The sequence below is a fragment of the Scyliorhinus torazame genome, chromosome 2 (genome assembly GCF_047496885.1).
Source record: "Scyliorhinus torazame isolate Kashiwa2021f chromosome 2, sScyTor2.1, whole genome shotgun sequence".
NCBI classification, from domain to species: Eukaryota; Metazoa; Chordata; class Chondrichthyes; order Carcharhiniformes; family Scyliorhinidae; genus Scyliorhinus; species Scyliorhinus torazame.
This window is the reverse complement of record NC_092708.1, coordinates 100,331,405-100,347,984: the sequence shown is the minus strand read 5'-3', so window position 1 is coordinate 100,347,984 and position 16,580 is coordinate 100,331,405. Positions and strand designations below refer to the sequence as shown.

Sequence of the window (16,580 nt, the reverse complement as noted above, 5' to 3'; positions counted from 1 at the left end):
AAATTTTGGCGGCCCAGGCGATTCTCCCAACCAGCGTGGGAGTGGAAGGATAACAAAGTTCCGGCGAGTTGGCCTTTTAATGAGAATTCATGCACATGTGGTTCCCAACATGGATCATAATGAAACTTGACCTGCCTTTAAACAGCCATCAAAGTCAGGGTGCAACAAAATTCCAAACTAATCTCCCCCTGGCAGGTAGTTAGTTTTTTCAATCATGCCAAATTTACTGCCCCTGTCTGCCATAATTCCTGTCACTGGCGAGATTGGAAAATTCCACCCATGGTATTTAATTAATGGAAATACAAATGTATTGTTAAAATATGCTTGTGAGACTCATTGAAAAATGTATCTTAAAGGAACATTCCAGACGTTAATTCTTACCTTATTTCCATCACTCTTGGCTGCTCCTGCCACCATACCCGTTGATGCTGCTTAATCAGCGTATGTTCCTTGTTAAAGTTTGCTGTTTGTAAGATTTTTTGAATCTATATTTATAATAAAAAGATTAAATCAGTAAGTTTCCCTCATTGGTCAATGAACAAAGCGCACTGGGTACTGAGTTACGCAAATCAAGAATTTCTGATCGGTACTAAATTATCTGACCTCAAGCAACAGTAAGAACTTTGCATTTGGCAAGGGAAGGGAAGAAAAAGTGTCAGCCAAGCTTTTGTCTTTAACCAACCACTTGTGAAGCTTTAATATTTGGGCATTAGTTGAGGCCAGAATCACACACAACACTGATACTCCAATGTGGCTTATTGATCTTTAATGTCAAAGCACTCAGACATGAAGAATAGTGTCATGTGAGGCAGGCATGAAGATATTGGGAGGGACTTTCCGTTCCTGTTTCCGCAGAGCTGGACCGACAATGGGCGGTGGAAAAACTGGTGGGAACCCCAAATTGATTTTCACGCTGACATAAAAGCATGGGACAATTAGCCTCAATCCCCCCCCCACCGGGCCTGTGATGTAGTGAGAATCCCAACATTCAACATCAGGAAGCCCAGTACAATAAATTGACATCTAATTGTCAATCTCACCCCCCCCCCCCCCCCCCACCCCCCCAGTTACATGACACTGATGTGAATTACGACAGGTCTCCCAAGTCATGCACCTGGCGAGCAGAAACTGTCAGAGGAGTTCAGGTGAGCGCATCATTCAGGGGGTTTCGACAGCCGGAAAGTCGGGGGACTCAAAGACCATGGAGAGGATAAAACTTTTTTTCGTTCCGCTCCTGAAAATTTAAATTAAAAAAATATATATCCCTGGGTCTTCACCGCATACGTGACCGAGATGCTGGGCAACTTAGTGGGGAGGAAAACTTTCCCCAAACCACCAGAAATGGACAGAGCACACAGGTCGCTGCGCCCAAAATCCAAGGCCGGGGATCAACCGAGGGCAGTTAGAGCTAAACTGCACCGGTACCAAGACAAGGAAGCAATCCTGCGTGGGCCAGACAAAACAAAATCTGCCAATGGGAAGGACACAACATTAGGGTTTACCAAGACATTGGCACAGACCTAGCCAGGAAAAGGGCCAAATTTAATAACGTGAAAGCAGCTCTTTACAAGAACGGCGTACGTTTTGGTATGCTGTACCCAGCGAAACTCTGGGTCACATACCAGAACAAAGAGTACTTCATCACAGCCCCTGCCAAAGCAAACAAGTTTGTTGAGGAATGCGGGCTGGAAAACCCATAGCAAGGGTAGAAATAAGGGCCTCTGGCACCCACCTAAGAAACATGAAAGCCGATATAGTCTCCCTCCAAGAGACACACCTGAGAGAACAACACCGACTGCGGGTAAGAAAGGGCTGGGTGGGACAGATCTACCAATCCTGTTACGGGACGAGAGCCAGGGGGGTGGCAATACTGATCAGCAAGAGGACGATGTTTAGGGTGACAAAGATGGTTACGGACCCAGGGGGACGGTACAGCATGGGCAGCGGGGCCCTGGACGGGGCACCGGTAGTACTAGTTAACGTGTACGCGCCCAACTGGGACGACACGAACTTCATCAAAAGGACCATGGCAGAAATCCCCAATATAGCGACGCACCGACTAATCATGGGGGGGGGGGGACTTCAACTGTGTAGAGGACCCAATGACTGACAGATCAAACCCCAAAACAGGGAAAACCTCAAACATGTCAAAGGAACTCGGTCGTTTTAGGAACAGATGGAGGCGGTGGACCCCTGGAGGTTCACCCACCCAGGGGAGAAGGAGTTCTCCTTCTTCTCCCCAGTACACAATGCATACACAAGAATTAACTTCTTTGTGGTGGGGAAAACGATGCTTCCGGGGCTGGTCAAAGCGGAATACTCCGCAATTGTGATATCCCACCACGCTCCACATTACATGGACGTGAGGTTGGAGACGGGCAGGGCCCAACACCCCACATGGAGATTGGGCACTGCCCTACCAGCAGACAAGGCCTTCAATGAAAATATATCGCAGACCATAGCAGGGTACACGGAGAACGACCAAAACGGGGAGGTCTCACCCTCCACGTTCTGGGAAGCTCTAAAGGCCGTACTAAGAGGGGAAATTATCGTCTTTAAAGCACGAAGAGATAGCGAGGAAAGGGTGGCTAGGCAGCAGCTGGTCGAGTCCATACTGGAGGTAGATCGTAAATACTCCGAGGCCCCGACTGTAGAGCTCCTGGCGGAGAGGAAAGAGCTACAAAGGAACTTAGATCTGCTCTCCACTAGGAAAGCAGTGCACCAACTCCGCCAGGCACGGGGGACCCAAACGAACACGGAGACAAAGCCAGCAGCCTGTTGGCACACCAGCTGAGAAAGCAGACAGCCACCAGAGAAATTGCACAAATCAGGGATACCAGAGGCACATTTGAACAGAACCAGAAAAGATCAACAAAACCTTTGAGGCCTTCTACCAAGGGCTGTACACTTCAGAGCCCCCAACAGTGGAGTCCAGGATGAAACGGTTCCTTGATGGACTGGACATACCAGTCATGGGGGAGGGCAGAAAACAGGGCCTGGAAGCACCATTAGCACTGGGAGAGATCATGGACAGCATTAGCTCCATGCAGGCGGGGAAGGCGCTGGACCGGAAAGGTTCCCGGCAGACTTCTACAAAAGATTTGCGACAGCACTGGCCCCGCACCTGCGGGAGATGTTCACAGACTCGCTGGCTAAGGGCACACTGCCACCCACGCTAGCACAGGCCTCAATCTCGCTGATATCTAAGAAAGATAAAGAATGTGGGTCATACAGATCCATCTCACTGCTAAACGCAGATGCCACAATACTGGCCAAAATCCTAGCCGAAAGGCCAGAAGACTGCGTACCAGAGGTGGTCGCAGAGGACCAGACGGGCTTTGTCAAAGATAGGCAGCTAACCTCGAACATCAGGCGCCAGCTGAACGTGATAATGACCCCATCCGGGGAGAACACCAGAGGTGATTGTCTCCCTGGACGCAGAAAATGCCTTCGACAGGATCGAATGGAAGTACCTCATAGAGGTACTGGAGCGGTTCGGGCTTGGAACAGGGTTCACCTCCTGGGTGAAACTCCGATACAACGCTCCTATGGCGAGCGTACGGACAAACAACACCAACTCCCGATACTTCCAGCTGCACAGGGGCACCAGACAAGGATGCCCACTGTCCCCGCTGCTGTTCGTTCTAGCGATCGAACTATTAGCAATCGCTCTCAGAGCAGCAAAAAGCTGGAAGGGGATCCGAAGGGGTGGCAGAGAGCACAGAGTCTCACTCTATGCAGATGACCTGCCCTTCTACATTTCGGACCCACAAAGCAGCATTGACGGAATCATCGCGCTCCTGAAAGAGTTTGGTGCCTTCTCGGGCTAAAAATTCAACATGAGCAAAAGTGAGATCTTCCCGGAACACCCACAAGGAAGGGGGCAGAACTAATGGGACTGCCATTTAAACAAGCCCAACACAAATTCCACTACCTAGGGATCCAAATAGCCCATGACTGGAAAGGGATCCACAAATGGAACCTCACCATGCTGACAGAGGACGTCAAAAAGGACCTGCAAAGATGTAACACACTCCCACTCTCCCTCGCGGCGAGAGTCCAGACAATCAAAATGAATGTGCTGCCCAGGTACCTCTTCCTACTTAGATCCATCCCGATCAACCTGACGCAACTCAAAGTGGTACATAGAGCCCACTTAGCAAGAACTCGACTGAGTAGGTTCTTCCCGGAGGAGGAGGACAGATGTGAGCGGTGCCAAGGAGGCCCAGCCAACCACGCCCACATGTTCTGGTCTTGCCCCAGACTTGCTAGGTGCTGGACAGCCTTCTTTGAGGCAATGTCCAAAGTGGTGGGGATGAGGGTGGAGCCTTGCCCAAAAGTGGCGGTAAGCACGGTAAACGACAACAAACTCGGCAAATACAGTACCAAGAGCAAGAAAATACGGGAGAGAGTCGGGACGAACGGCCGAAGCGGAGGTGAACGCGCAACAACAATGGCAGCAAAAACCATCAGGTAGAAGCAAGTAACAACACCAACACCAAATCCATTCTCGTATTTCCCTCTCTGTATTGGACATAACTAATGTAATTGTTTCTCCGGCACCCAAATGTATATACACCTCCCCAGTTTCTCCCCCTCCCCCACGAACATGTGTCTACTTATTTGTTAAACGTAATATTGCTAACTGTACAGAGTTGCTGTTTTTGAGTTGGTGTACAATATCTTACCAGTTTTCTTTATATTTCATTCTGTGTACGTAACTGTAAATATACTATGTTTAGAAACCCAATAAAAACATTTAAGAAAAAAAAATTCAGGCGGTTTCGAACTGCTCTGAATTCACCTGCAAGGAATTGGACCTCCAGCCACACCAGCTATCAAGCCCTGTCCACACACCCTGCTAAAAAGTCTTTACTTTGAAGGAATCTGCAGTTAATCGGTCTTTAAACCAGCCACCTAAATTTACCTGAACATCAATTCCAGAATGGGAAAAGCTCCCTTACTGAACTCGCCAAGACATGTGAACAGCTAACTATTCGGTTTGGTTTTAATATTTGTAAAAGTGCATTATTATCTTTAATTGTATCTTTCTTGAGTGCGTATTGCGTGACTGACATAGCGATAAACCTTTATGGGGTGAGTATGTGAATAATACTTTTTAAAATGCACAAAAGTCTGCTGCTGGCAGCTTTTAAATTGACTGCACACTAACGGAGGATTGGGAACACATATCAGTCCTAAATTACACTGATTAAAGGACAGAAAGGAAAGGGAATTTTGGTCCTCTATCCATAACAACGACCACTAAAGTAAGACAACAGAGGAACTGTACATGAGTACTATTCAAAGCCTTCAAGGGAGGAGAAAATTAAAATAGTGAAACATTTTAGTATGCAGGAGCACAGTGGTTAGCACTGTTGCTTCACAGCCCCAAGTTCGATTCCCAGGTTGGGTCACTGTCTGCATGGTCTCCCTGTGTCTGCGGAGGTTTCCTCCGGGTGCTCCGGTTTCCTCCCACAAGTCCCGGAAGACGTGCTGTTAGGTAATTTGGACATTCTGAATTCTCCCTCAGTGTAACCGAACAGGCGCCGGAATGTGGCAACGAGGGAATTTTCACAGTAAATTCATGAAGTGCTTTTTTAAAATTTAGAGTACCCAATTCATTTTTCCAATTAAGGGGCAACCTGCACATCTTTGGGCTGTGGGGGTGAACCCCACTCAAACACGGGGAGAATGTGCAAACTCCACACAGACAATGACCCAGAGCCGGGATTGAACCTGGGAACTCGGCGCCATGAGGAAGCAGTGCTAACCACTGCGCCACCATGCTGCCCTGATTCATTGAAGTGTTAATGTAAGCTTATTTGTGACATTAAGGATTATATTATTATTATTTTTTGTGAGGGCCACGAAGAATCTAGCATGAGTTTGTAGAATTGAAATAATTAACTTTATTTTCAATTACATATATATATATATATATATATATATATAAATACAACAGCAGCAGTTACTCCCTTCCTGCTCACTCCTCTCTAGCTGGCACCATACTGGCCAGCTCTATTCATGCAGCTGACTCTGCGAATGATTTCTCCGCCCCCCCTCATTGGGGAAGCTCCTACTCGCTGAGGATTGTGGGATTGCCATTAGTCCCCAGCCAGTAGTAATAACACAGGTTAAAACATCCCTCACCCCCAAAGGTCGAGGGATCCACCGAAGACCCTGGCAAAGGAGGGCGTCGGACTCGTTTTACCGCTGGCCGAACACCATTTGCACGAGGCGCTGGATCGGGTAGCGTGTATCGAGAATCAGAACGGCACTTCCACAATGAACAGCGTAACGGTTGTACATCCATGGGCCGTGAGACCGAGGACCCCCTTGGAGGCATCTTGTCGGATTCGGAGTCCAATTCCTCCATCATCTCAGCGTCCCTATCTCCAGATGGTTCTGCAACGACCTGCGCAGGCTTTGAGTGCGACGCCAGAGGAAGATCGTGAGGATGATCCTCCATTCTGTCTGGTCTCAGCGGCTGTAGAAGTGAGCTCTGAGGGCGGGGAATCTTTGGAAGAGGCGGTCTTCTGGACTGAACGTGGTCTACATGCTTGAGCTGGAGTTGACCCTGGGCTTGCACCTGGTAAGACATAGGGCCTGTGGGACTGTCGACAAAAGATAACACCAGGGACCCACTGGGCACCACCAACAAAATTTTGAACGAGCACCGGGTCACCAGGTGCAAACTGCTGAATCGGCCGATGCCAAGAAAGACCATGCCCCTGCCGTTCTTGAGTGCGGCGTAGTTTTGAGCCAATGTCTGGGAAAACCATGCTAAGGTCTGAAGTCTCCAGCCGATTAGGATTTCCGTGGGAGCTACACCAGTCACCGCATGTGGAGTGGTCCTATACGAAAATACAAAACAAGTCAGTCTAGTGTCCATAGACCCGGAAGATTGTTTCTTTCGGCCCCGTTTGAACGTCTGCACTGCGTGCTCTGCCATACCATTGGAAGCCGGGTGGTATGGAACGGTGTGGATATGGCGTATGGCGTTCACCTTCATGAACCTCGCAAACCCCTCACTTGTGAAAGGAGTGCCATTGTCCGTGACGAGCACCTCGGGGAGGCCATGCATACTGAAAGACAAACGCATCTTCGCGATCGTTGCGCAGGACGTTGTGCCTACCATCTTATGCATCTCTAGCCATTTCGATTGGGCATGGATTAGTAAAAGAATAATGGATCCTTGAAAAGGGCCGGCGAAATCCGCATGCAAGTGCTCCCAAGGCCACTATTCCCAGTGATGTAGGGGAGCGGCCAGCGAAAGATTCTGATGCTCCTGGCAAATGGAGCAGTTTTGGGCCACCTTCTCAATGTCGGCGTCGAGGCCTGGCCAGCAGACATAACTCGAGGCCAACATTTTAATTTTGGTCACACCCGGATGCCCATTGTGCAAGTCCTTTAGTGTCAGCTCCTGTTCTTTTTCTGGGACGACCACATGCATCCCCACAAGAGAATACAGACTTCCACGCTAAATTCTGACAGCTTGGAGGAAAATGCCCGCAACTCTCCTGAGAGCTGTCTATGCTCCCCACCACACAGGATTAGACCATAAGACATAGGAGCAGGATTAGGCCATTCGGACTATCGAGTCTGCTCCGCCATTCAATCATGGCTGATATATTCTCATCCCCATTCTCCTGCCTTCTCCCCATAACCCCTGATCCCCTTATTAATCAAGAACCTATCTATCTCTGTCTTAAAGACACTCAGTGATTTGGTCTCCTCAGCCTTCTGCGGCAAAGAGTTCCACAGATTCACCATCCTCTGGCTGAATAAATTCCTCCTCATCTCTGTTTTAATGGATCGTCTCTTTCATCTAGATGGTGTCCTCTGGTTTTAGTTTTTACTCCAAGTGGAAACATCCTCTCCACATCCACTCTATCAGGCCTTGCAGTATCCTGTAAGTTTCATGCCTCATCCTTCTAAACTCCAACGAGTACAGACCCAGAGTCCTCAACCGTTCCTCATACGACAAGCTCTTCATTCCAGGGATGATTCTTGTGAACCTCCTCTGGACCCTTTCCAAGGCCAGCACGTTCTTCCTTAGATACGAGGTCCACAAAACCGCTCACAATACTCCAAATGGAGTCTGACCAGAGCCTTATACAACCTCAGAAGTACATCCCTGGTCTTGTATTCTAGCCCTCTTGACATGAATACTAACATTGCATTTGCCTTCTCAACTGCCGACTGAACCTGCACGTTAACCTTAAGAGAATCGTGTACAAGAGCACCCAAGTGTCCCTTTGTGTTTCTGATTTCCTAAGCATTTCCCCATTTAGAAAATAGTCTGTGCCAAAATTCCTCTTTCCAAAATGGATAACCTCACACTTTTCCACATTGTATTTCACTTGCCACTTCATTGCCCACCATCCTAGCTTGTCCAAATCCTTCTGCAGCCCCCTTGCTTCCTCAATACTACCTGTCCCTCTACAGATCTTTGTATCATCTGCAAATTTAGCAACAGTGCCTTCAGTTCCTTCGTCCAGATCCATTAGTGTATATTGTGAAAAGTTGTGGTCCCAGCACAGTCCCCTGAGGCAAACCAGTAGTCACCGGCTGCCATCCTGAAAAAGACTACTTTATCCCCACTCTCTGCCTTCTGCCAGTCAGCCAATCCTCTATCCATGCCAGGATCTTACCCTTAACACCATGGGTTCTTAAACTTATTTCACAGTCTCCTATGCGGCACCTTGTCAAAAGCTTTCTGGAAATCTAAATTTCCAGAAAAGAGAACCACTGGTTCTCTTTTGTCTAATTTCTTTGCTACCTCCTCAAAGAACTCTAACAGATTTGTCAGACATGACCTCCCTTTGACAAAGCAGTGCTGACTCAGTCCCACTTTACCATGCACTTCCAAGTACCTCACAATCTCATCTTTAATAACATCTGTGCCAAGCGCAACACAGCTATTAGTTGTGCCCAATGTGTGAATTGTCTTAGCTGCTGTGGTGGAATTTGTCGTAGGTGTCAAAACGTGAGCAGAGTTTTCTGAGTAGGTTGTTGGATTTGGATTGGCTGAAAGTCTCTTCAATGACATGGAACCTTTTAATAAAAATATTTCTTTTTTCAGCTTTGTAGTTACAGAGCATCATCCAGGCAGAGAAAAAGCTCGAGGAAGAGCGGTGTAATTGTAATGTTGGGTTAACATGGTTGAGGTGGGTGTTCTACTGAGTGCATCTTCACTCGTTCAACCCTTGTAACCCTGGTAATATTCTGGTGAATCTGCACTGCATCCCAGGAAATGCATCCTTTGTATTGTATCAAATCCAAAACAATACACAATCCTTCAGATGTGGTCTAATCAGAGCTTTCTATAGATGGAGCAAAATGTCCTTTTTATATTCTATCTGCTCATTTATACTTCAGTATCTGTACCCATGGGCACTGAAATCTCTTTTAAACTTCACTATCCCTTTTTTTTCACTATTTAAAAAAAATACCCTAACTTTTTATTTTTTGGTCTAAAATTGATGGCCTCACATTTCCATCATTGACATCTATTTTTTTTCAAATTATTTTGCAGGGAGTCGTTGGCTACGTCAGCATTTTTATTGCTCATCTTTAATTTCCCTTGAGAAGGTGACGGTGAGCCACCTTCTTGAATCTTTGCAGTCCATGTGGTGCAGGTGCACCCACAGTGCTGTTAGACAGTGAATACTGGGATTTTGACCCAGTGATATACGATGGTGTGTGACTTGGAGGGGAACGTGCACGTGGTGGAGTTCTCATGAATCCGCTGCCCTTGAGCTTCTAGGTGGTGGAGGGTGCAGGCTTAGAAGGTGCTATGTCTGCTATATTTTTCTCCACTTGCTTAATCTATCACTGTCTCTTTGTAATTTGATGCTATCTTTCCTACTTATTGCACCACCAATCTTTCTGTCGCTGTAAACTTAGATATATTGTGCTCTACTGTGTTATTCAAGTCATCAATAAATATAATGAAAAGTTGAGGTCCAGCAAAGATCATTATGAGATGGCACTAGTTACTTGTTTCCAATTCAAGTAGATGTCCATTATCCCTACTGGTCTTCTACCTGCTAACCATTCTTCTAACCAGGTCAATAATTTGCCTTCAATTCCATAAAATGTGATTTTTAAAAAAAACTTAGAGTACCCAATTAACTTTTTCCAATTAAGAGGCAATTTAGCGTGGCCAATCCACCTAGCCTGCGCATCTTTGGGTTGTGGGGGCAAAAACCCACGCAAACATGGAGAGAATGTGCAAACTCCACACGGACAGTGACCCAGAGCCGGGATCGAACCTGGGACCTCGGCGCTGTGAGGCAGCAGTTCTAACCACTGCGCCATGGTGCTGCCTATTAAAATTTAATTTTAACTAAAACTCTCTACCATGGAACTTTATCTAATCCCTACCCTCTTTACCCAGAGAGTAGTGGGAGCATGGAATGCACTGCCTGTGGAAGTAGTTAGGTCGGAAAGATTAGGGACCTTCAAGCGGCTATTGGATAGGTACATGGATTATGGTAGAATGCTGGGTGTAGAATGATTTGTTCTTAATCTAGGACAAAAGTTCAGCACAACATTGTGGGCCGAAGGGCCTGTTCTGTGCTGTATTTTCTATGACTCTAAAACCTTAACAATGACCGAAGGCAGGCTAACTGGCCTATAATTTCCCATCATCTGACTCCCTCCCTTCTTAAAAAGTGGTATTATATTAGCCACTTTCCAGTCCTCTGGGACCATTCCTGCCTCCAGTGATTCCTGAAAGATCACCACCAATGCCTCCACAATCTCCTCAGCTATCTCTTTTAGGACCCTAGGGTGTAGTCCATCTGGTCCAGGTTATTTATCCACCTTCAAACCTTTCAGTTTCCCCAGAACCTTCTCCATAGTGATGACCATTGCACTCACCTCTGCCCCCTGGTTCTCCTGGAGCTCTGGTATCCCACTGGTATCTTCCACCGTGAAGACTGATGCAAAGTAACTATTCAATTCATCTGCCATTTCTTTGTTTCCTATTACTACTTCTCCAGCCACGTTTTCCAGTGGTCCAATGTCTATTTTTGCCTCTCTCGTACCTTTTATATAGTGAAATAAACTCTTCCTATCTTCTTTTATATTACTAGCTAACTTGCACTCATATTTCATCTTCTCTCCCCTTATTGCTTTTTTAGTTGTCCTCTGCTCGCTTTTAAATGATTCCCAATCCTCTGGCTTCCCACTAAACCTCGCCACTTTGTACGCTTTTTCTTTTGCTTTTATACTGTCCTGGACTTCCCTCGTCAACCATGGATGCCTTGTCCTGCCCTTAGCATGTTTCCTCCTCCTTGGGATGGATTTCTGTTGTGCCTCCCGAATAACCCACAAAAACTCCTGCCATTGCTATTCCACTGTCTTCCCTGCTAGTCTCCTTTTCCAATAAACTCTGGCCAGCTCCTTCCTCATGTCTTTGCAGTTACCCTTATTTAATTGTAATCACCCTTATTTAATTGTAAGACTGTTGAATAAGTTCAGAGCCCATGGTTTTAAGGGTAAGCTTGTCGTATGAGGAACGGTTGAGGACTCTGGGTCTGTATTCGTTGGAGTTTAGAAGGATGAGGGCGGATCTTATTGAAACTTACAGGATACTGCAAGGCCTGGATAGAGTGGACATGGAGAGGATGTTTCCACTTGTAAGAAAAAGTGACATCTGACTCCAGCTTCTCCCTCTCTAACTGCAGGGTAAATTCTATCATATTGTGGTCACTGCGCCCTAAGGGTTCCTTCACCTTAAGATCCCTAATCAAGTCTGCCTCATTACATTACCAAATCCAGAATTGCCTGTTCCCTAGTGGGCTCTACCACAAGCTGCTCCAAAAAAACATCTCTAAACACTCCACAAATTCCTTTTCTTGGGATCTACTACCAACCTGATTTTCCCAGTCCACGTGCATATTGAAGTCGCCCATGATTATTGTGATATTGCCTTTTTTACATGCTTTCTCTATCTCCTGATTTATTTTCTGCCCCACATCCTGACTATTGCTAGGGGGCCTGTACATAACTCCCATCAGAGTCTTTTTACCTTTGCGATTCCTCAACTCTACCCACAGAGATTCTATGCCTTCTGGTTCTATATCCTTGTTATCGATTTAACGTCATTCCTTACTAACAATGCAACCCCGCCCCCTTTTTCCACCTGCCTGTCCTTTAGATATGACACATATCCTTGGATATTTAGATCCCAGCCCTGATCCCCTTGCAGCCACGTCTCTGTGATGCCCACAACATCGTACCGGCCAATTTCAATGTGCGCAAAAAGCTTATTTACCTTGTTCCGCATACTGCGAGCATTAAGGTACAATACCCTCAGCCCTGCATTGACCATCTCCCTTCTCACACTTGTCACCTTTTTTGTTCTGCATGAGGGTGATGTTCTATTATTTTTGTTCTCTATTTCCCCTTCAGTTATGACACCTTCTAAGCTAACGCTCTGGTTCCCACCCCCTGCCATATTCGTTTAAATCCTCCCGAGTGACACTAGCAAACCTCCCAACCAGGATATTTATGCCCCTCGAGTTTTGATGCAACCTGTCCTTTTTGTATAGGTCGCACCTGTGTCGCACCTTTGACAGGACTGGATCTGTGATGCCGTGACAGGCAAGGAGTCCATAAAGTTTAGGGTTGCAATCACCTCACCAGCCGTGGGGGTCGATCGGCGCCCGTCGACAAAGGTGATCGGCTCAGTGCATCGGCATTCTCTATCTGGGTCCCTGGTTTATGCTCTAGAGAATACTCGTAGGCAGCGAGCAACAAAGCCCAACGGTGGATCCGTGTGGAAGCAATGGGCGGAATTGGCTTATCCTCTCGGAAAACTCCAAGCAGAGGCTTATGATCAGTCATGATAGTGAAGTGGTAGCCATAAACATACTGGTGGAAGCGTTTCACCGCAGAGGCCACTGCCAGGCCCTCCTCCTCGATCTGCGCGTACTTCTCTTCCACTGCAGTCAATGTGCAGGAGGCGAAAGCTATCAGCTGCTCGGCTCCATTCTCCATCTTGTGGGACAGGATGGCACCAATACCATATGGGGATGCATCACACGTGATGAGCAAAGGCTTTTCAGGATCATAGTGGGTTAGTAACCCAGACGACGACGTCAATTGCTGTTTCACCCGCCAGAAAGCGGCTTCTTGCGGCTGACCCCAAGTCCAGGTGTGATTCTTCTTTAACAGAAGGTGCAATGGGGCCAGCGTAGTTGCCAGGTTGGGAGGAACTTCCCATAATAGTTTACGAGGCCGAGAAAAGGCCGAAGATGCAAAATGTCAGTTGGGGCCGGAGCCTGTTGAATTGCACGCACCTTCTCTGTGAGGGGTGCAAACCTTCGCGGGCCACCTGATAACCACTTCTTTCGCCTGAAAGACGCAGTTTGTATGACATAAACGGACTCTAGCCTCTGTGAAGCGTCTAAGACAACCTCCAAATTTTCCAAATGTTCCTGCTCCGACGTCCCCGTAATCAAAACATCGTCAAAGTAAACAGCGACACATGGTAAACCTCTCAAGATGCCCTCCATGATGCGTTGAAAGATAGCGCAGGCAAAGGATACTCCAAAGGGCAACCGTGTAAATTCATACAGGCCCCATTGTGTATTAATAATTATATATGGCCGGGAGACTGGGTCCAGTTCCAACTATAGGTAAGTGTGACTCATATCTAATCTCGTGAACGAGATTCCGCCTGCAAGTTTTGCATAGAGATCTTCTATATGGGGCATTGGACGTCGGTCAAGCCGGGAAGCTGTATTCACTGTAAGTTTATGGTCGCCGCGCAAGCGAACCGTGGCATCTGGCTTCATTTACCAGTACAATTGGTGCTGCCCAGTCAGTGAAACGGACGGGACTGATAATACCCGAGGACTCCAAACAAGTGAGCTCCACTTCTACTCGAGCAAGGCGTAAGGCACCGGGCGCGCCCGGAAATAGCGCGGCGTGGCTCCTGGTTCAACCTTGATATGGGCTACGGCCCCTTTTATCTTCCCCAAACCGGGCTGGAATACATCTGGGTACCGTCCTAGTACCTCTGTCAACCCTCTAGAACCTGTTTGAAGAATGTGCTGCCACTGCAGCCGCAAATGGCGCAATCAGTCCCGACCCAACAGGCTGGGCCTGTGGCCGCGCACCACGATAAGCGGGAAACACCCCTCCTAGCGTCCATAAGCAACAGGGGTCATCGTAGTTCCAGCAATGTCCAATGGCTCCCCCGTATAGGTGGCCAACCTGGCCTGTGTATCGGTGAATGCAAGGCTCTGTATACCCTGCTAGATGTGGTCGAATGTCCTCTGGGCAATCATGGAGACCACTGCGCCAATGTCCAACTGAATCTCAAGCGGGTGACCATTGACCCGTACTGTCACCTTAATGGGGGCTGCACGTTGAGCTGCCACACAATGCAGCTGCAGGCTGTCGTCCTCCATCTCCACATCCTCAGGAGTGGTCGCCGCAGGTTCATCCAAATGGAAGGTACGGCCCCTGGGCTGGCCCTAGTTTCTGTCGCAACAGCGGCGCCTCTGGTGTCCCCAGGACCAGCGTCCATGATGGCATCGGTGCCCACAAGCCGACATTGACATGGCTCCTCATCCATCGGTTCTGGAGAAGGCTCCCTTCAGGGAGGATCGTCCGGCGGCCACTGGCATTGATCCAGATGCCGCCCCGCCCAAGGTACGGCAGGAGTGCGGGGAGACACTTTTGGACGGAAGGGGTTGCACCCCAAGGCACGCACCTCCATTTCCTGTAGCTCCTGCACTCCCTGTTCTGCGCTCTCTCGGGACAATACTATCTGAATGGCCTATTGAAAAGTCAATGTCGTCTCGGCTACCAACTTTCTCTGGATTGCCGCGTTGTTAATACCGCAAACCAAACCGTCACGTAACATTTCTGACAAAGTCTCACCATAGTCACAGTACTTTGCAATCCTGCGTAGCCCGGATAGAAACTCAGCAAGGGATTCTCCTAGGGTCCTCTCTGCGGTATTAAACCGGTAACGCTGGACTATCGTGGACGGGGTTGGGTTAAAATGTTGCCCCACCAAGGTCACTAGTTCATCAAACCTCTTGGTGTCCGGCACAGCTGGGTAAATAAGGCTCCTAATCACCCCAAACGTATGCGGACCACAGGTGGTGAGCAAAATGATCACCTGGCAGTCGTCTTCGGTGATGTTATTTGCCTGGAAATAGTAACGTATCCGTGGTGCGTACTGGTTCCAACTTTCCAACGTAGCATCAATAAGACATCCAACGTCCATAAAGAGGCATGGTGCAACAGAAAAAAAACTTCCAACCTGTATCCAACAAAAATCCAGGGAGGTGACTTCAGCAGTGTAGACAGCTAACCACTTTAATCTTCGTTGCCAGTTTTGTGAAGGTCACGAAGAATCCAGCACAAGTTTGCAGAATCGAAATAAATAACTTATATACATACAACAGTGGCAGTACTCCACTACTGCTCACTCCTCTCTAGCTGATTTCTCTGCCACCACCCCCCCCCCTCATTTTGGAAGGTCACACTCGCTAAAGATTATGGGATTGCCATTAGTCCCCAGCCAGTAGTAATCAGGCAGGTTATAACATTATTATTTACAATTCTTTCTTCCCTATCTCTGTAAATTCCTTCAGCCTCGTAATGTTTTCCTTCAATTTTGTTTTCAACTGATTTCCTTCGCTTCCACCGTTGGTGGTTATAACTTTGGCTGGGCTGCCGAATCCTTAGGATATGTCATTCCTTCCTAAACTCTGCCTTGCTTTTTCTCTCACCTCCCTTCAGAAGTTCCTTAAAGCCTGACTCTTCAACCAAGCTTTTGTTCACCTTCTTTAAAAAAAATATTTTATTCAGGCATTTGTATAAACAAACAACAAACAGAACAAATAAAAGCAGAAGTGAAATTGTACAACACAATAAATAACCAACATCCACACCCCATCGCCTTCCCTTCCCGCCTTTTCTCTTCTTAACCACTTTTTAAATCTCCTGACACCTCAATCCTCCTTAAAGAAGTCAATGAATGGCCTCCATCTCCAAGCGAACACATCAACCGACCCCCTCAAGATGAACCTGATCCTCTCCAACCTCAGGAATCCCCCAGGTCGCTCACCCACACCCGCGGACACCAATCCAAACTCCATCTGGAGCCTCTGCCTCTCCCTCAACAATCTTGCCTCCGGGGCCTCCAAATACTTCCTGTCCACTCTCAAAATCTCTTCCACAAGCCTTGCCATCTCTGCCCATTCCGCCTTCTCCCTATATGCCCGAATCAAAATAAAGGCCTCCCGAATCACCGCCTTAAGTCCCTCACACAGCGTGGCAGCCATGACCTCGACCGTGTCGTTCAGCTCCACGTACCCTCGAATGGCAGCCCTTACCTGCTCACACACGTCCTCATCCGCCAACAGCCCCACATCCAGCCTCCACTGCGGGAACTGCACCCCCCCCCCCCCACCCCCCCCACCCTCCCGGGTCCACTCGCAAATCCACCCAGTGCGGCGTGTGGTCTGAGATCACAATCGCCGAGTCGGCCAACTCCGCCAACAACATCTTGTCCACCACAAATAAGTCAATACGGATGTGCA

General features: G+C 47.8%; 1 protein-coding gene across 8 annotated transcripts in view; it reads right to left on the bottom strand.

Annotated features, from left to right (window-relative positions):
- The window catches only part of LOC140390043 (coiled-coil domain-containing protein 148-like), a 301,551-nt gene that overhangs the window by 206,759 nt on the left and 78,212 nt on the right, over window positions 1-16,580 (bottom strand). For all 8 annotated transcript variants that reach the window (XM_072474916.1, XM_072474899.1, XM_072474930.1 and 5 more), the window contains one exon: window positions 382-485. In XM_072474916.1, coding sequence (XP_072331017.1) covers window positions 382-485 — 104 coding nt within the window. The remainder of the gene's footprint in view (window positions 1-381; window positions 486-16,580) is intronic.